Here is a 21,632-nt window from a genome sequence, read left to right on the forward strand (position 1 = left end):
TAAATACTAGAAATGGCAATCACACTGCCAAAGTTCTACCCCTAGACAATCTAGAAGGACTACCTTCCCACATGCTCTATACCCCGAATCTGTGTATGTGCTTAAACAAATGCGCACTTACAAAATTAACTATAAAACCTTTAAACTATTTAGCTTCAATTTCTGAAAAAAAATTTCTTTGCTTAGTTTCATACTGTAACAGCTTAATTCATATAGCAAAGATAACTAAGAATCTCCAAGATTGTCTAATTTTAAGAAAAGTTTATATCAGATCAACTTGCTCACCATTATAGCAATGTTATTTCAAAAGTATGTAAAGACCAATGCTTCTTTTAACTTTATTTCTCTTTCCAATGTCAAGTTAAAATAATTTAGATTCTGATAAATTCTAATTGAGTTTCGATGTCAAGCACAGTATTGTAGAAAGAAATGTTACACTAAAATCTGCTGATTAGACTGATAACAATGAGCCCAATAATTACCTATGTATTAGATCGAAAATACACTAGGTTCACTTCAACCAGGCAAGAATGCTTTTCTGTTTAATTTTCTATTTTTATCATACACATAATGAACAAATAATCCACAAGTATCAGGAGAAAAACAGTGAAAATACTACAACTCCCTGGATTATCTCCCTGGATAATAAAGATAATATAATTTCCCACAAAGACAATTTCACATTAGTTGCTGAAGTACAAATACATGTTTACTGATATGTTTGCAGTATTCGTGTCCAATAAGTACACTTAAAAAGATGTTAAAAAAGTTATGAAGAAATAAATCATTAAGACATGTTTTAGGAAGGCCAATGGTCTGTAGTTATTTTAAAAGCAACATCTAAAAAGGATGATAAAATGGAACACACACTCAGATAGTAAATGATGACATATCAGAAAACATTTACTATTCTTAGGAGACAGGACAGAAACTTTTCAAATGTTAAAGTTAATGAGGAAATCTGAGAAGAAAATGTTCTATTAGAGCCACCCGGGCAGAGAGTGCTCTATGGAAGGGAACGGTGGAGAAAGCACTGATCTGTCACGAGAACTGTTCTGAAATTTCAGTTCCATCATTTAGCTCTGCGACAATAGGAAATTTTATTAACCATTTTGGAATTCAATTTTCTCTTTTAAAAAGATGAGACTATTGGTTAATTTCTAAGTTTCTTTCACCTTTCAAAATTCTCACTCCAGGAAAACGGTACTAATCTAAAATGTAGAGAACTTGGTTTTAACTGCAGCTCCTGAGACAATCTGATCACATTTAATTTTCTTCATCTGTGACATAAGTTTGAGATAAAACCATCTCTAAAGTCTTTTGCAGATTCTACTTCTTTTAAGAATGGTCCCTTAGAATTAACGAGCACACGAACAATTCAGCTGGATCTGACTATCTAGGTAGAGATCTCAGCAAAGCTTGAAAGCAACTCCAGGGAGACATCTGCTGCTGAAACTGGGAATTTAGCATATGTGTGAGCTACAGAAAACCCAAGGGTAGAAATGAATTTTGATAATTAGAGAGCAAAGCCCTGTTGAGGTAAAAAGGAAAAAAAAAAAGTTTTCAATTAGCCCATTAACTTCCTATGGAGCAGAATATGCACACTAGGCCACTGATTTATATGACGTGAAATATAAAGTCACTAATAGGAAGAATTAATAGCTAACAATGAAAAAACAAAACAAAGAGACTATGAGTAGGATTTTTTACTTTAGCTAACAAAAATAGAATCGAAACCAGAACAGTGTTAAGATCAGAGCTGAGCAGAAAGTGAGAACTGCTGGAGGACTACTGTGTCTACCACCACCACCACCATGTCCACTGACACACACTCAAATAGCAATGCCGGACACAGTCCGAAAGGTTTTAGATATTAATTCACTTTACTGTCAAAAATCACTCTTCTCAAGTAGGTATTATTATCATAGCCAATTTACAGATGAGGAATCTGAGGCTCAAGGAGGCTAAATAACAATCTGAAAGACTCAGCTAATAAGTCGCGGAGCCAGGATTCAACCCAGGCAGTATGACCTTTTCATCAAAACTATGCCATACTGCCAAAGGCATCTCCAAATCTCCAATTCCAAACTAGCTTTTTTAAATCTAAAAGTAGGTATTATTATCATAGCCATTTTACAGATGAGGAATCTGAGGCTCAAGGAGGCTAAATAACAATCTGAAAGACTCAGCTAATAAGTCGCGGAGCCAGGATTCAACCCAGGCAGTATGACCTTTTCATCAAAACTATGCCATACTGCCAAAGGCATCTCCAAATCTCCAATTCCAAACTAGCTTTTTTAAATCTACAAATGTGCATTTTTTTTCATTTAAACAAACCTTGTACTCTCATGAAAAAGAACTCTATAAATCTGGGTAACAGACAGCATCCCATTTGAATTTCCACTATACATGGAAAGAGGAACACTGAAGATATTACTTGGATTTTAAAAATTAAGTGAATAAGCAGAAATGGTATGAAAAAACAAAGATAAATAATAATTAAGTTATTTTACTGCTTCTCAAATAGGTTCTCATAATCTCAAGACATGTCTTCAAGAACTCCATAAATCTGGGTAACAGACAGCATCCCATTTGAATTTCCACTATACATGGAAAGAGGAACACTGAAGATATTACTTGGATTTTAAAAATTAAGTGAATAAGCAGAAATGGTATGAAAAAACAAAGATAAATAATAATTAAGTTATTTTACTGCTTCTCAAATAGGTTCTCATAATCTCAAGACATGTATGTTTCTTTTTCAATTGCACAGTATTAATCTAATCGTTAAATGGTCCTCACTCTGGACTTAGCTATATCCCTCATATATTTTAGTTTGTTTAGTTAATGACTGTAAAAAAATAGAATATAAATAGAATCAGAAGTTAGAAATTATTACCTGAATAGAATGAACCCAAGTGATTCTACAGCTGCCCTCCTGACATCATCATTAACATCGCTTACCTAGGAAAAAATTTAAAGGATGATTACATTATACCCGCACTCCATTGCTACACTGATATGAGGCCTAAATCATTCAAATGCAAATTAAACCTCATTAATATGTTATACCTTTATTAGAATGTCTTTCTCCAATTTAGAAGAACTCATCTGAGAATTTCTTCATTTCAGGGCTTAGAAACCTTTCCAACTTGGTAATGTTTAAGATTCAAGGCTACTTTTAAAGACTATTTCTGTTGCATTATAGCTGTTGTGGGCTACACTGAAAATCTAACCATTCCTTCAATGTTATTTTTGAAAAACATTATGTCCTAAGTTCAAGCAAAATACAGACATTTAGAAGGTACCACATAATGCACTGATAAAGGATAAACTACTAATAAATACTGTGGGATGTGAACATCTTTGGGAAGGAGGAGTTAATGATGGTTTTAAACCCTTTCTGCAAGAAAAGATGACTTTGGGTTTACCTTTCCCCAGCACCGTAACAGTGGAAACCTAATGAGTTAAGACATATATGGAATGCCTGCTGTGTTACCAGGCAACGTTATTTATCGTTGGTAGCTATATCGGGATTAGGACAATAAGTGGAAAAAGCCTGTTGGAAAACATGGGCATTGACTTTCCTGTGCAATGTGTCTCTTGGAATAGAGTATGTCCCTTGGGGTGGGGGTGGGGGGTACCTGAAAGTTAAGTTCACAGGCTGTACAAAGAAGTGGTTCCTATTGTTAATTAGATTACCCAATCCCAGGGCGGCTGCACACACTCATGTAGTCTTGTCCCTTACAATGAGGGTGCTCCTTGGAGTAGAGGTTCAGAAGTCACATCTGAATGACTAAGGACTTTCATTCATACTGACATACTGTTGTCCTGTCCTAAATCCTTCTGAAAAACTGAGTGAATCTGGTGCTAGGTTATGGCTGATTGTGTCCTGTGAATGAGAATCCAAACCCAAGACCACTGGTGGTGGTCACGTGGTGTGAGTGCTGCACCCACCTAGACACTTAGGGTCCACCTGCAAACTTGCCCTTCCAGCCCATCCCCAAGAAAGGTCGGAGTACTTACAGCAACATGTAGCAGGCGTCGAATAGCTTTGTTGTTACCTGAACCACAATAAGCCATGGCTACAGTATACATTCCAGACCTTCGAAGAATTGGATCCTAAGAAAGAATAACTCAACATCAATCATTGGCTTATCATGGCAAAAACTAACTTTTACAGTCTAACAAGCATAGGAGCATACATTAGGAAAGTTTGTTTTAGGAAATAATGAACTCAAGAACTCTTTTGTGGTTATATTTTCTAAATGAATGGGGAAATAAAAGACGCTAATAAGGGAGGAGTTAATTGCTTGTAATTCTCAATATTTTGTGCAACATGCCTTTCCTGCTTCACACTGTCTAGGAAGTATAAACTCAAATTCAATACCAATACGTATCGCCTTGTGACACTCAACTTCCATTTGTCAAATGGACAACAGAGAAGCTCATTTCTAATTCCACATTCTAACTTGTTTTTTTACCTTATCATTTAGATCTAGTGCACTAAGCTCTGAGTGGAAGAGACATGGAGTCTGATATTTGAGCAAAATAATTTATAGTTTTATCAATAAACTATAGCAGTGGTTCTTTTCATCAGAACGTAGAGGACGATATTACCGACTACCTATCATAACCAATACTATTGTAAAAACAAAACAAAAGGCAATGGAAAAAAAACTCACTCAAGTTAAGTATGAAAAAACAAAGTAAACTTTATCTTTTCAAATGGATATGAAATCATTCCAAAAACATTATTTCTAAAAAATCAACTTGCAAATTTCTGAAGAACTTTTCTTGACCTCTTATCTGAAAATCACTGAAGTCTTCGTTCAATTTAAAATCCTCAAATTACTCCTGTTCGCCTCTTCTAATCAGTTTTTTTTTTTAAAGTCCATTAGGCTTTATACATCTTGTGAATTTTGTCAACAAATGTAGCTAGGTGTTCAGGACACAGAGATAGTTTTCAGTGAAGGTAAGTGTTTCTGTAAATGGTGGCAATAACAGCAAGGTGAGGGAGTGCAGAGAGAAGATAAATTCACCTTATCACGGCACAGAGATTCAATGAGAGCATCAGCCTCTTCCATCCTTCCGTACATGACTAATGCAATGCCGACTGCGAGACCGCGAAGAATCTTCTCATGCTGAGTCTCTTGTGCGTAGCCGACCATGTCCTCGATAGCTTGGGCATTTTTAGAGCCCAACATAACCAAACCTAGGGCCAGGCCAGCTGCTTCCCCTAGTGAGTAAAAAGTAAAACATTAAAGAGTATGTAAAGTCGCAAAAGGGGTCAAATATGTGGTGACAGAAAGAAATCTAACTACGGGTGGTGAACATACAATGCAAAATATATATGACTTACTGCTGAATTGTACACTTGAAACTTACTGGATTTCATTAGTCAATATCATCATAATATTAAATAAATAAATAAATAAATAGCATGTAAAGTCAATAAAATCTGTCCTATTGGAAGTGGCACCTATTAACATAGACTATCAAAATAATCATCAGCTTCTTATAGCATTTTTTTCAAACTATCTGGCAAAAAGGAGGTTTTTTTTTTAATGTGGAAATACATCCCTATATTTATAGGTACTTTCCTTTTAAATCTTGACTAAAGGCAGCATCAAATTCTACAGTGATTTCAAATGAGATATTATGACATTTTTTTCTACATTATTACCACAGTATAGATAACCCTAAGATACAAGTAGATCACGCTAATAAATTTCTATTTGCAAACGTCAATTATACAGACACACACAAGGATATACAATTTTTAAAAGCCTATTTATTACAAAACATATTTTAATGAGTTTTACAAATGGGAAAAAAATCCACCCTCTCTTCAAGTAGAGAAAGCCATTAGGTTTTTAAGAGGCTATAATAGGTAGAAAATAAGCATTACGGTTACATTAATTAACCCTAAAATTTGTTGCCTGTAGAAAGAATCACTTACCTGTCACAGCATCATCCTGATAAAGGTTTGTTTTTAGCAAATCATACACATCCTGGCGTGCGGTCCCCATAGCAGCCAAACCAAGGCCTAGACTGCCACCATGTCGAACAATCTAGGGGAAAAGCATGGGCTCCACTGATTTGGTAGGCTGTACTTAAAATCCAAGCTTTTATTCTAATTACAAAATATATTTTGATATTAAACATATAGAGCAGTTGGCCTAGTGCGAATGAGCAAAGAATTTGATATTCAGAAGGCCAGTGGTAACCTTAGCAATTTCAGTGTCAAAAGAATGGTGCTTGCTAATGCCAAAGAATAGTGAGTTGAGAAGCGAATAAAAGAAAGTGGAGACTACAGCTCTCTTTCAGTAAGTTTACCTAAGGAAGATAACTAAGGGAAGAAGCAAGTGTCAAGGAAAGTTTTTTCTGACAGTTGAGACCTGAATAAGCTTACGGGCTGAGGAGGAGGCAGCACAGAGGGAGGCTGAAGAGGAGAAAGGGTATCTAATGGATGGAACGTGGTTGTGAATAAAGTGGGAGAAAATGGGGTCAAGAGCAAAAGTTGGTCTTTACTTGAAGAGGGACACTTTAGTGGTCATCTGTCATTTTTGAATGCACAGTATCCTTTCATTGGTGACAGCGCCACAATCTTGCTTGGGGAATACTCCTTGGTGGGTCTGTCATTTAAGAAGCTCCCACCTTCCTCTAGCCAAAGTGTGGGCCTATCACCCAAGACAGGCCAATCACATGCTCCTTGTTTAAGTGGAATGACCTGCAAACCAAATGTGTTTCAAGTCCATTTATCCTGACAGTAGGGATCTGAAGAGACAAGTCCATTAGTTCCTGTTACCTAGATCCCTAGAGCTGTCCTCGTTCTTAACCTGTGTGAGAACTGGTTCATGAGCTTTTCCTTTAACTTGTAAGCTACTTCCAATAAACTCCCTGCTTAGGTTAATCAGAGGTTTTTGTTGCTGGCAATCAAAAAGCTTTGCCTGATAAGAAAATTTTTACCTGAGACCAGAAAAAATGAAGTAAAGGTATGTGTAGATATACACTGGACCTATGGACAGGGGCCTTATTAGCTGAGACAGATCGTCCTACTGGCCTCAACCTTCTCACTGAAGTCGGAGGACAGTTTTCTGGCTCACTCAGCTACTCTCCTAACAGCTTTCTGAAGAGTTTACTCTAACATAAAAGTTCAAGTCTAAAATCCTATTCCAAGGTAACTTAAAATAAGACAGAGCTACTTATTAAGTTTGTTCAAAACTTCTACATTTAAAAAATTATCAACAATCAAAACAGGCAAGAATTCTGACTCCTAAGAGAGTATATGCAATTTCTTTGGGCCCTAGTTTCCTGTAAAATGGTGGGATTAGACTAAATGATCACTAAGGGCATTTACCGTTATAACACGGCAAGATTCTACAGTGTGGGAATACAAAGTGTTTTACAAATACCTTGCACTTTATTTTGCTTGTCATATGGTTTAAAGAGCTAAGAAGTACAATTTAACCTTAAAGGAAAGGAGATTACCTTTTCAAAAAAATTTTCTATGAGAACAGTACTGTTTTGGAAATTCCCAAATCCCACAAAATTTCTATTCACTAAAACAATTTGGCAAATATAATGTTTTCCTGAACTCTCTAGTAATGGAAATTTAGTTTTCCATTCTAACACTTACATCGTTGCTGGCATTCTTAAGTTGGTTAAGCAGATAGTCAATTATATCACCACCATGATTGGCATGAATGAGACCTAATGCATAGAGACCTCCACCTTCTTGATAGGCTGATCCTGGAGAGGTGTCCTTGGGAAGATATGTTGCCATTAACTGTAATGCTTCCTTCTCATGACCCTGTAAATTGGAGCCACAACAAAAGTGTCACTAAGAGAAAGTAAGACAAAAAAGAACTAACATTTTCTATGATCACTGCTTTTCTCTAGAATGTTCACTTGCTGAAGTGGAGTTCTCTCTTACACAACTTTATCACTCAAAAGAGAGAACAGCCTTTAAGACACCCGGTCATATTCTGCTTAGAAACAAATGCCTCAATTTTTCCCCTTATTTTATGACATTTCCTCGAATTCATCTTAGACTATACAAATAACTAATTTTAATTCGTCCTTTAAGAAATAATCTTCATAGGAAAAGGATTTCCATCTTTTATTAAAAATACATATATATGTATTTTAATATCTTACTTTATCCTTCCCTGTAAGAGGACTGATCTAACAAAAAGTACTTGTCGATAAATTATAGTAAAATTTTTTTCTAACTCCAGAAAAATTGCTCTGTTCTGATGCCTGCGCACACTGATCAGTGTATATTACCTTATGAATTACACCCAAACTGGCTGTAGCTGTAAATTTTGCCCAGTTAGTGGCTCTGGCCAACCACTCCAAGTTATCTCTGTAAGAAGAGAAAATGTAGCAATACCGTTGAAACAAATTTCATGGAATTTTTTTATAACACTAAAGTCAAAGCATTAAAAATTTACCTTGAACTGATACAAATCATTTCATTTTATGGATCTCAAATTACTGCTGATTGTATTTTACCCTCTAAGTTCTTCTTAGTATTGTGAAGACTTTTTTTTTAAATGTATGATATATAATTCCACTATGAACAAAAGCAAAATTATACTAAATTTCTGAGCTTAATATATTTCATTCAAAGCTGATAGTTGAGCCAACTAATAAAGGGAATTAATTTTATCTTAAAACAAGCAGGCATATTGATAAAAAATATATAAAACAGCAAAAATAGCACTTAAAATTCAGGACTGTCAGGCAGGGGAAGCTTTCCACATCCATGTAACACTGTCCAAAGAGTCTCCGTTAAAGATGATTTAAAACAAAGTGGAAACCTTCGAGCATATTTACCTAAGAAACTGGTCACTGGTAGTCCCACAATGCATAAAAGAGTTTGCTATAACAGTTGCTGTGTGACATACAGAATTCCGTACTGCATCCTACAAAAACAAATACAAATTTTTATCATTGGCAAAGTATTCCATGTGTGTGCAAGTTAGCACGTGAACACACGGAGGCCTTGTTTTGTGGTGAAACGTGAATAAATTTAACTGATCTTTAAAATACGGATCTTGGATATTTCTCTATAAAGATTAACTAGCCAGTTTATATAAACGAGCAAGTCAAATTCAGCTTTATTTGTGGTGTTGAGGTTAGTAGTAGATTTAGGTAGGTTAATTTAGGCAGTAGGCTTTCTAGTTTTGGGTTTCTGGATAGTTTAACTTACAACTTCTCTTCAGCACCTTGCCCAAGGTCCCCGAGGTGTTGGGATAACCTGAGCAATGCTGCACCTCTCTGGCACTGCACCTCTGGCAGTTACCAAAGTAATTTTGTTTATTTATTTATTTTTATTTTTAATTATGTCAAGAGTTTATTAAGGGAACTTATATAGGAGGCGGGTCTTGAGAGGCAAGATGTCAGAGATATTCTCCGCCAATTTTGTTTATTTTTAATGAGACTATATAATAAAGGTTAGTTTCAAATAATTGTCATAAATGCAAATTATGTAACTGTCTTTTTGCCATTTGTAAAAATTGTATTGAAAGTTTGGAGAAACATTACATATGCTTCAATCAAATGTTTAATAATAGAATAGCAAATATGGATTTTAAAAAAGATTGACTTTGGGAAAGGGTACTAGGTAAAGGAGACAAGGAAAGGAAGATTTTTCATGCTATATATTTTCATATTAAAGCAGATGAATATATTACCTGTTCGAAATTAAAATATGAACAATCGTTGTTATCGATATCTCAAAAGGTTACGATACGATAAGGTAAGAACCTCTGCTCTCAAGTTTGTAGTTCAGTAGGAAAACAGACACGTAAACTATATTAATGTTGGCTGTACTATCTGTCCAAATGCTACATGTACACATTAAAATAAAGTTTGCTAAAGAAAATTTTAAAAAATCCACTAAACTTCCCAATGAGAGACTAGAACAAAAACAGCTCAATTAACTCCCTTTTTCAACAGGTAAATATAAGAGTTTCTCCCGTTGTTATTTTTACAAAAACTTACTTATTTCCTTAATCAGGAATAAAATGCAACAAAGTGTTCAATAAGAAATAAATATAATTATATTTGACAAAGAAATAAATATAAGAAAAAAACCTCCTTTATAGATTCATTTCCTACCTTTGTATTTTTTAGAATCATGAGATCTGTGTTATTGTTTCGTATTAAAAACTGCAGATGTAATTCAATAGCCATTTCACCACTTAAAATTTTAATCATTTTCAAAGTCTGGTCCTTGGGCTCTGGACTCTGACAAAACAAACACAGAATGCAAATTCATATATTACTGCAATCCACAAAGCCAACTTTATTTTAACAGCCCCAAAGCCGTGAAACTCAGAGTTCATACACACAACCACACTTATATTTTAATAGGATCTAGAAAACTCATGTATCACTTGCTTTAGAGAAAGAATTATTTATTTATTAAATGCCACTGAGATATGATAGCAGCTTGATAGGAGAATGAAATTCATTCCGAACTAGATGTCAATGTAAAATATTTTAATAAAAAAAAATCTATAAAATAACTAATTACTGATGGTCTGCAAGGAAAATTATTCTATACAGAGCCAATTTATACCTTAGGTGAGGAGCCCTTAATCTAAACTGAGAAAACCGAAAGCATCTTCAGTCAACACATATATGATCTCATGAACTACCAAGCCATCAAGACAACTAACTACCCATCTGGGTGAAGAACAGCTGAAGTTTATATACCTGAGCATCAGAAACCAAGAGTCCTCATGGAGGAAACTTTTATGTTCAACAGACCACTGCTCTAACACTGACCCGACTCTTCCACATACCCCGAACGTTGAAAAGCAACAAAGATGACCAAAATGCCCCTCTCGAGGATTAGTGGCCATTTATACAGAGGCTACACATTTTTCTCTCCCTGTGACAGGTAATTCAGAGTTATTAAGGACAGAGCTCATTCTTTAGTAAGGATCTAAGGATTTGATTTCTTCTAAGTTAAGTGCTTTCTGGGACCAGTCTTTAAACTTTTACTTTTTACAGAAAATCAATTTTTATAAAAACGACTTTGCTATCAAATCTAAAGACTTCCTTAAAACATCCTTAAAAACAAGTCTGCAACACTTTAAAGCAATTTATAATATACTGTGGGAGTGTATGTTAAATGGCAATCTCAACTTCAAAACCTCAACTTACCGCTTCTGGTGTCTTTCCTACTGGCACACTGCCTGTCTTTTCTTCTGTTTCCATTGAGTCACTAAAATGAAGAGAATCAGCGTTACCAATCTGATAAATCTTTTCTGAATAGGACATGTGGGTGACTTGTTATCAAACTGCAGATCTGAACCATGTTCGAATTAAATATTTTACAAGGAAGAAAATGTTCAATTACTTCATAAGTATTGCTGTCAAGAAACAGAAAAGATTCTAAGATGGAGGCAGCCCAGTTATTGAATTTCCTCCAAATAAATTTATAAAAACACACAAAGCAACTAACTAGGTTAGCAAAATGCATGGACAATAAATACAATATAACTAGGTGACAAGGTATCCCCTGAACTACCCAAACAGTCAGGTGCAGACACCACCAACAGCTACAAGACCAATTGGAAGTGAAGCAGTCGGAGCCCCAACAACTCTTAAAACTAACTAGTGGTTGCCTCAGGGGCAGGGGGCTGACCTCAAAAGGTACAAGGGAAATTTCTGGGATAATAATAGAGGTGATGGTTACATGAGTGTTTATGTTGCCAGAACTCACTGACCCGTATAATTATGATGTATTTATTATTCAATTAAAAGAATTAAAGAGCTGAAAAGGATTCAAAAGAAATTGGCAAATATAAACGATGGCAAAGAAAACACAACTTATATAGAACAAGAGACTCCACAGAAGAAAAAGCAAGGGGAAAAAAACAAATACTAAAAGCTAAAATTCAGGAAAATCTTACTGAGGCAGGAACGTTTTTGGTGTTTTTGAGGACCAGTAAGACGGCCAGTGAGATCTGAAGGTGGTAAGAAAGTAGCAAGAGGTGAGGTGAGGGGTATGGAGAGGACAGACCACGTATGGCCTTGTAGGTCATCTTTAAGACATAATTTTATATGACGTGTTTAACGTTTCTGAGGAGAACTTTCACCACTACATGGACAACTTTAAAAGGAAAAAATGCAGGCACGACAAAGACAAACAAGTTAAACGTTTTAACAAGTGGCTTAAATGTGTAACGAAATACAGGAAAATAAAATCTAATGCTGTATCACCCTGATATGTATATAGTTCTAATAAAAGCATAAAAAACTGAAAATGTCTCTTATTTCCAAATATCTAACTCAAGTACCTAAAATCTAGCCCACCTACCGCATCTGAGATTTTTAATTTATTTAATTAAGTAGCATACACGCTGTCAGGCAGGCCCTCCCCATCGGAATATCAGTTCCATTTCTTTCCAGAAGAGGTCATTTCTTTTTGTTATCCTTAATGTGCCCAGCACAGTGCACAAGGGAACAGCCTTAATAAGACTTTACAATCTTTGAAAGCTAATGGCAAAATTTATTCTTAAAATATGCAAACTATGAACATTTTACCTATTTTCAAAATGAAAAAGATTGTTCAATTAGTTCTGATGCAGAAAAAGGTATTTATACCTGTCTTTCTCTGATCCTGGAACAGTACCCGTATTGGTGGATCCAGGCACAGAAGCAATAGGGGTGCCAACAGTTCGAAGATTCTGGATTACAGATGACAAAAACTGCTGGCTAGCACTTTCATACAAATCAAAGCAAATCTGATAAGCCATCAGGAGGTTGTCTTCCTTTACCAGTTTTTCTAAAATATCACTCACAGCCTGGGGATCATCTAAGAAAATTAAGCACTGAAATGCAGATAAAGAATAATTACATAACAATCAAAAACTTTGTCTACAAGATACTTAGAGTGACAGTCAACATATAGAAACCCTTAAAATATAAGCATAGGCAAACTGCAGCAGACTAACCAGCTAGTCGAGCACTCCAATTCTGATCCTGGCACTAGAAATAGTTTTCCTGAAAATTACATCTGCCTTCCAAAGAAAATCCATACAAATTATAGTCACAGGTCCTATGTGCCTGGCAATTAACAGTATTCAACAACTGGTTGGCGAATAAATCTTGGCTTCTTTAAATCTTACCCATTATTTACATTTAAGAGCTCCTTAACTTGTAATTTCTGCTTTACCATAAACTGTAGGAGTCATTCATTCATTGTATTGTGCTGGGCCAGGACATGAGGCATTAAAAAGACCATTTTGAAGTATTTCTCTAATTATTCTTATGATCTACCATATGTTTTAACAAAATTATCCAATGTTAGAATTTTCCTTTTAAAAATTAAAAATTTTCTCTTTCAGTAGCAAATAACTGAGTTTTAAAATGAACATATAATCAAAGTTATTACAAAAAATAGGAAATAATAGAAATGAATGACCAATAATAGAGAAAGTAAGGCAGAGTACATCCATTGAATGACTACTACACAGTAAAGAGTTAGAACATGAAAAATGTTAAATTGAAAGACATATATAATTGATAGAGTTTGCATATTTTTAAATGTAAAATTTTTAAAGGGACAAGGAATAAAACTAAAAGAAATAAAATTGAAATAAAACTGAAATACACAAGGAGGGCAGAAGACTACTGTTTTTCATATAAAAATTTAAAAATTATTAAAAACTATGAAGAAGCAAATAAAACTCCAAAATCTTTATGGAGAAAACTGAAAGGGAATACACTAAAATGTTAAGTTCACTTTGGAATACATAAATGGGATATTTTTCTTTCAGCTTTTCCTATGTTTCAAACTTGCTTTAAAAAGCATTAAAAAATAGCATTGAAAAAAGCATTAAAAATGATGTATTGATCTAAATTTCAAAAATGTATAGAGGATGAACACACATAATGAGAACACATTTAACAAACAAAATGTGCGATAAAATGCTGTTTTGAGAATACAAAAATTTATACAGTGATGATTGTTACAAAAAACCAACCAATGTGTACTTACTGTCGATAAAATACAATGTAGCCACTGAGAAGAATGCAGTAGCTGGACATGTATTAATAATAATTGGTGGAAAAACATCTAGGCATTACCTTTGAGAAAAGGCCCAAAGAAAGGAAAAGATACATTTTATTTTATATATTTTCTGTACTGTCTAAATTTAAAAAAAAATGTGCAAACAAATTCATACAAGAAAAGAGATAAAAAAAAAATATGCCCAAATGTTTTGGTTCTCTTTGGGTAATGAAACTAAAGATAATTTTTTCACTTGAAATTCTTTTTTTGAATGATATAACATAGGTACTGTTTTTATCTTTTCTTCTACCTTTTAATCTTCGTTTCCACAATTTCCTTAAATGCCTGGATTATTTTCGAAAGAAAAAATAATACATAGAAAGAATGGATTATAACAAAAAAGCTTATATTTCTGTGACATTATGTTTTGTACAGGTAAGAAGATATGTAAACTACATACCTTATCTTTACAGGGCTGTTGTGAAGATCAGCCAATATATATATATGAAACCATTATAGTAACGTGATGTAATAAAAAGTAATATGATATAATGTGGTGAGGCACAGCCCAACAGTACAGTGTAAAGTAATGGAATGGAATGTAATTACCTGACAAACATTGATAAAATCAGGTTTCTCCAAGTTCATGTAAATTTTAACTAGAACTCTTAGTACTTTATTCCGAAACTGTTTATTCTGCATTAAAGACATACACAGCTTGAGGCTATAAGCCAGCATTCCTGGGACATCATTCTGAAAGAAATAATTTAAAGATACATCATTACTGAAGCATCATGTTTATTCAGAAATCCAATTATTTAATCTATATTCTTTAGTCATTCCAGACAAATATTTAAACCCCTTCAACAATAAAAACTTTAAAAACTGTAACCATTTTAGACGTAAATCTTAAAAGGAAATTACATATTTCCCTGTCTTCGTGAAAAAATGGACTGAAAACATTTTATATATAGTGATCATCCAAGAACATCACTATATGAACACAGTATGCTATAACAGAGTGATGCTTTTAATTATCCTAAAAAGATATAACTGTCCATATACTAAGTGGCTATGTTTTTCAACTATGCTGAAGTTTTTTTCTGCCTCCAATCTTGCCACTGGACTCCCTCATGACTTACTGCCTACACTCTCTGGCCAGGAAGATAATGTGACAGAGCTGTTGTTATTCAGCTCTGAGTGACTCAAGTTTTGAGTGCTGTCACATCTGGCTGGTGGAAATTTCTACTACAGACTATGTACATTTACCTTACGGCTTTCCAAAGCATGCCCAGTGTTTGAGATACCAACCTATAAAAGCCCTTCACTGTAAATAGATACACTGAAGAGCTACAGGAATGTTTCTCAAATAGTGAGTCGTGACCAATCAGTGTATGAAATCGACTTACTAGAACTAGCACTTTTTAAAATGAAGTACAATTTAAAAATGTCAGTTACAAGTAGTAAAAATAGGTATTATTTCACAAAACTTAAGTTATGTCTATGTGCATATGTATATTGGGAAGCAAAGTAAGATGCATTTCTTACTCTGCTTTATTCTTTTAAAACATTTATCATCCTTTAATTATGTGCCTGGCTGCCTATTCCTCCAATGGATTGCTCCATTTGGGGAGGGACTATTAGTATTGTTTGCTACTGTATCTCCAGTGCCTATAAGAGTGTGTGGCACATAGTAGGCACTCAAAAAAATACTTGTTGAATGAATGAAAACAAGTATTTTCATTCTATTCATAGCATAAAGACAAGGAGAGGTTACAACTACACAAAAATGAAACAAAGTAAAACAAGGACCATTCTATCACACTGGGTGATTCATTCATTGACTCATTTAAACAAATCTTACCACAGCTAGACATAGTGGTGAGTAAGGTAAAAGTATCTGTCCTTATGGAGGTTATAATCTGGTGGGAAACACAGATGTTAACTATCTTATAATACAATTAATTATTATAGTGGTAAACACTATGTAAAAAATATAGGAGGGCGCCAAGGGATTCACAGAAGAATTGGACCTAGTCTTTGCAGTTGGGGTTGAGGAGGGTATGGGTGGTGGGGACTGACAGAAGAATCTATAAACAAGTATCAGTTGAGCTGAACTCTGAATCTTGAACAGGAATAAAGCAGGTAAAGAAAAAAAGGATATATTTTTGCGAGAGGCAATATTTTTGGCAAAGGGAACAAGGCAGCATACACCTAGCAGCTGACAGGAAGTCAAAATGGCTGGAATGCAGAGAACCAGCTCACGGAAACGGATAGGTGGTGAGGCAGCAAAGTGGGCACGCAGATCACTGTCCACTGAATTCAGTCTTGCAACTTTCTGACCTCTTTGGCTGGTGACAGAATTGTCATAATCTCGTTTGCAGTTTGAGCCGTAATAAACACATTAATATAGAATAGCATAAAGACAAAGAGAGGTTACAACTACACAAAAATGAAACAAAGTAAAACAAGGACCATTCTATCACACTGGGTGATTCATTCATAGTAAAACAAGGGCCATTCTATCACACTGGGTGATTCATTCATTGACTCATTTAAACAAATCTTACCACAGAGGTTATAATCTGGTGGGAAACACAGATGTTAACTATCTTATAATACAATTAATTATTATAGTGGTAAACACTATGTAAAAAATATAGGAGGGCGCCAAGGGATTCACAGAAGAATTGGACCTAGTCTTTGCAGTTGGGGTTGAGGAGGGTATGGGTGGTGGGGACTGACAGAAGAATCTATAAACAAGTATCAGTTGAGCTGAATTCTGAATCTTGAACAGGAATAAAGCAGGTAAAGAAAAAAAGGATATATTTTTGCGAGAGGCAATATTTTTGGCAAAGGGAACAAGGCAGCATACACCTAGCAGCTGACAGGAAGTCAAAATGGCTGGAATGCAGAGAACCAGCTCACGGAAACGGATAGGTGGTGAGGCAGCAAAGTGGGCACGCAGATCACTGTCCACTGAATTCAGTCTTGCAACTTTCTGACCTCTTTGGCTGGTGACAGAATTGTCATAATCTCGTTTGCAGTTTGAGCCGTAATAAACACATTAATATAGCAGTTTATCAATACGATCTTCTTAGAAAGGGCAGGGCAATTAATGCAACTTCCCTGTTCAAGACTTCAAAGGAATAAATGCAGTAATATAAAAGCAGATATTCGATGAACACAAAACACAGCCAAGGTTCATGTATAAATTATAAAAATAAAACATCAGGCAAAAGAGCACCTTATTATTTCTAAACTAGATTTTCTCTTCATACCCATGAAATTCTGTTTTAATAATTTGCTTTGCTGATTCCCTAACAAGAATCTCTAAAATCAAATTATCTACCTACCGACTCCAGTATAGTCTTTTCAAAGACGTCCAGTCTTCGCGTCTCCAGAGCAATGCCAATAGCCTGCTTATACTTGTGATCATCTAGACATCGTTGGAACATTTTATTCACAATGCCTTCCAATCTCTGGTCAATTGGTTTTTTTTCTCCTTCAGGTAAATCTGCATTTTCCACACATTGTTTGGTGTAGTGATCAATGCATTTTGCTATGGAGAAAATAAAATAACACTGATCACCTTGTAAATTGGGCTAAACTACCAGAAAGGACAATGCCTACAGTTATAAAAAATTTACAGAATGACTATAGAGTAATAAACAAATTTCAAAAGTTTTAAATACTAGAAGTTATACATTCCAACCAACATTGTTTCCTTCATAACAATTACACTGGAGGGCTATACGCTAATTCTAATATTATTCAAAACATTTCTAACTTATTACTTTTGACCAAAATTATATTACTCAACATGACTAAGTTGCTTATTTAACAGAATTGGCTACAAATAGCTGCTGTTTCATGTTCAAAAAAGAAACACTTGCCTTTAATGAGGATATTAAAAAGGACCTATTGAAGCAATTATCACATGGCAATAAATTATTAGACTTCTTGACATGAATGAAATTATTAGCTCCTTGAGAGAAAAGGCCATGTGAAAATCATCTCTGAGGACTAATGGTAAAATGACCTGAAATGTGCCACATGTTCTAAAGACAATTCCAAAGATTTCCAAAAACCTTTCCAGCAATTCTAGCACATCAACTGAAATAGTCACTGTCTCAATGTGAGGTGTGGGTGGAGGCTAGTCACACACCCCTGCCCCTGGGAGTCTGAAAATTCATGCGGTATATGTGCGGTAAAATTCATTGTGGTACATGTGCACAATTTGGCTTTCACATTTCACCGTGATTTGGGTGCCAACAGCACACTAGATGAGAAATACTTAAGTTTACAACTTATACTACTTTGCAATTGCACCTTAAACTTTTAGGAAAAACCAAAAGTGGGAATTTCTCTAAGCCTTCTTCCACTTTCATACAGAAGATAAATAGCCACTCACCATTAAATATACATGCGACTGACATATACAATAATTATCCTCTTATAACTAATTGGCTTGTCACTCTCCCCTTCAAAGGGTACAAGAACGGCTGCAAACTAGAGCCTCAGGGAACAGAAATGATTTGAACGAGCATAAAGAACTGCTGGCCCACTAGATGGCCTGTGTTAAATGGGTCTACATTTTGGGGGAAGCAAAGGACTTTTATAAACTGGAATATACCACATTCGAGGGCCATTTAGGTAGAATTACGCAGGTTCAGGTACAGTTAATAAGAACAAAGTGGCAGTCACAAAGTAGACCTTAAACAATTTTGGTTCCAGAAAGTCTTCATCAGGCTTTAATATAAGCTTTTGAAACAAATGTAGCTAATTGAGAAAAAATTATCTCCATCCCATTAAAGAGGAACCTCAAATTTATAGAATTTAGGGAGTTTTCCTTAGATTATAACTGAGAGGGAAAAATGTACTTTCTACTTTTAAATTTGTGCTCTCATTTAGCAAGTTTATGTCATAACTATATCTTAGAATCATTCTCAGTAAAAGTCTTACCATAACTGGGAGATGATTTATTAGTCTTGAATTTTCAGAATGTATCCTTTATGATATTAAGACACTAGGAAGCCTTTCCCAAATTATATTTTGTGTATCCTCTCACAAATCTCACTGTCGTTAAAAGAAAATCCATTCTAACAGTTCCTGTAAATCTAGAAGGGTGAACCCTATTTCCATATAGAGAAAAGCAAACCGAACTTGCCTATTGATCAACAATCACGTTCTGTGGGCTACGATGATAAACAGTTTAGAGACAGGGAAGGTATCTACTACTACCTCGTAGCTCTTTAGGGACCAATGGTCCTGTTTAAAAGCATGATTTCTAAAATGATAGCATTGCAAGCACTTGCACATCACTTTTGGAAAAAATTATCAATATGCACAAAAAAGCCCTTCAAATAAGAAAAAAGAGATGTGTATTTCACCGCCCATTTCTAACCTAACGTAGGAAAGTGCTCTGGTTTCAAATGATATGGTCTATTCTTTAAAACCATCTGTTCTTTCCATAGGATTCATAGATGAAAACTCCAATTCAGTGAGCCCCCAACAGCAATAAAGTTACCTGCAACCATTTCATACCATCACAGCAAAAACTTGAACGTAGAAAATCCTACTTAGAACTTCAGGGACATTTGAAAGTACCCCTTTGGACAACCTGGTGCAGCATTTCCCAATTTCTGAAAGAGAATACCAACTTTCTCCTTTTTAGGGTTCAGATGAATAATGCGGCTCTCCTCTTAATCGGCAATTCAAAAAGTATCCATACTGTATATTCTTGACAGAGAACACACCCTTGGGCTCTCTGTGACTATATCTAAAGCTTGATATTCATAATGACATGTCTGAAGGGTATGCTGTTCCTTCTTTAATCTGCTAGATCTGAAGTTTTCAAACACTTTTTAAAAATACGAAATCTTTGAACAAAATCTTACATAGTTGGTTCAGCTTACAAGATAGAGAACAAGAAGTCTTGCCTGTGTGCTGCTCCCTCACTTCGAAAATAAATAAATGAGAAAACAATGGTTACTAGTAGAAACTGTGGATTCTGAAGTAAGCAAGCCTGGGTTTTACATTCTGACACTCCTATTTAATAGCCATGTGTGTTTATCATCTTGAAACACCAAGTTTTGTCATTTGTTAAAAAAAGGTTAGTTCTTTCCTCACAGAGCAGCTGTGGAAGAAACCACAGTGTGAAGCATGACTGGTATAGTGCCTAGCAAAATGGAGAAACTCAATAATGGTTTCCTATATTAGAAATAACTCTATAAAGTGCTATCATTTGTTACTAATAAGAATTTAGAGATGTCTATCATCGTGTTAAGTTAGCTGTTTCTGAATAAGATTTAATCATAAAATATTTTGAGATGTCATTATTAATTATTAATGTTACAGTTCATGTCAAAAAATAATAAAGCACAGAATTGGAAATTAGATCTAAAATCTCAGCCTGCATAAAATTATTGTGGAAAGCTTATGAACTTCCAATTAAAATGAAATCTGGCAACATCAAAAAGTAACTCAGGGGAAAAAAATGCTATATGCACTAGAGCAAGAAAGCAGCTGACAATATAAAGCTTTAGCACATGGAAAATAATTACCTATAATAGTCTCCACATATTCAGAGTTATCATTGACATTGAAGAGGTCACCTGCTCCAAGTGCATAATTCAGAGACTCCTCAAAAGCCCCCAGGTGATAAAATACTTTAGATGCCACTAAGGCCGCAAACTGCCGACTCCGGAAACCTTCATCTTCATACAAAACTTCTCTGAAAGAATAGGAAGTATAGGCCTAGTTCAAACTGCGGTTTTCCTTAAAAATCCCAAATCTAAATATTCAAGCCACAATTTAGCAGCAGTAAATGTCTAAATGAATTTATAAACCATAAGACCCACGTCCACATATAATTAAAGCTAATTACCTTATTGCAATTTATAGAAATAAAGTAATTTCTTACATTTTATCTACAGACTCAGAAATTTCAGCCCAGAAGTCATTGACAACTGCATTCAATTTGTGTAGTGCAAATTCCTGTAGAAGATAAAATCAAAATTCAATTTTGAGACAGACTTTCCATTACACTGCTTTAAAATAAAGTTTCCAACAAACCAATGGCCAAATTCTGTCATATTTATTAAAACTTTTAATCTATGACCAATATCAAAATTTACCAACTGACTTATATTTTCTCTTGGGTTCACGCATTTCCTGTTTCCAATCATCAAACATCAGACTAGCCATATAACATCATTCCTTATAATGTTTTTCTTCTTTGAATATACAAGGTTGACTTCAGGTGGCTAGTTTGATTATAAATGAATTCAAGTATCTAGAGCCACTTGAAGTGCATTTCAAATTTTTGTCAAATGAAAATAATTTTAAAGTATGTGACTCACAAAAAACAAATTTTGTGCTGTTCATAAAGAAACTGAGGGGTAGGGGGTATTCAGGTCCCACATTTAGGTTTATTCACCTTAGCTTTGTTAAACTATAGGGACAACCAACTGCTGTTGTTGAAATACTGTCCTCGGGGAACTAGATTTCAATGCCTGGGTATAGGCTGATCAGGATGGCTATTTTAAATGGTGGAAGATATACGGATGTCATTAAATTCAAAGAGTTTCAC

At 34.9% G+C, this 21,632-nt stretch overlaps 1 protein-coding gene across 2 annotated transcripts in view; it reads right to left on the minus strand.

Annotated features, from left to right (window-relative positions):
* Positions 1–21,632, minus strand: part of PSMD1 (proteasome 26S subunit, non-ATPase 1) — an 84,936-nt gene that overhangs the window by 60,464 nt on the left and 2,840 nt on the right. The window contains exons 3-16 of one of the 2 annotated variants that reach the window (XM_006906641.3): positions 20,964–21,037; positions 20,605–20,774; positions 17,395–17,600; positions 14,648–14,791; positions 12,631–12,857; positions 11,185–11,245; positions 10,132–10,260; positions 8,845–8,933; positions 8,293–8,371; positions 7,643–7,816; positions 5,963–6,074; positions 5,043–5,239; positions 4,027–4,122; positions 2,900–2,964 (exon numbers count right to left, since the gene is read on the minus strand). In XM_006906641.3, coding sequence (XP_006906703.1) covers positions 2,900–2,964; positions 4,027–4,122; positions 5,043–5,239; positions 5,963–6,074; positions 7,643–7,816; positions 8,293–8,371; positions 8,845–8,933; positions 10,132–10,260; positions 11,185–11,245; positions 12,631–12,857; positions 14,648–14,791; positions 17,395–17,600; positions 20,605–20,774; positions 20,964–21,037 — 1,823 coding nt within the window. The remainder of the gene's footprint in view (positions 1–2,899; positions 2,965–4,026; positions 4,123–5,042; positions 5,240–5,962; positions 6,075–7,642; positions 7,817–8,292; positions 8,372–8,844; positions 8,934–10,131; positions 10,261–11,184; positions 11,246–12,630; positions 12,858–14,647; positions 14,792–17,394; positions 17,601–20,604; positions 20,775–20,963; positions 21,038–21,632) is intronic. The other variant, XM_025043216.1, reaches the window with a different exon arrangement.

This window comes from Pteropus alecto, unplaced genomic scaffold (assembly GCF_000325575.1).
Source record: "Pteropus alecto unplaced genomic scaffold, ASM32557v1 scaffold110, whole genome shotgun sequence".
In the NCBI taxonomy this organism is placed as follows: domain Eukaryota; kingdom Metazoa; phylum Chordata; class Mammalia; order Chiroptera; family Pteropodidae; genus Pteropus; species Pteropus alecto.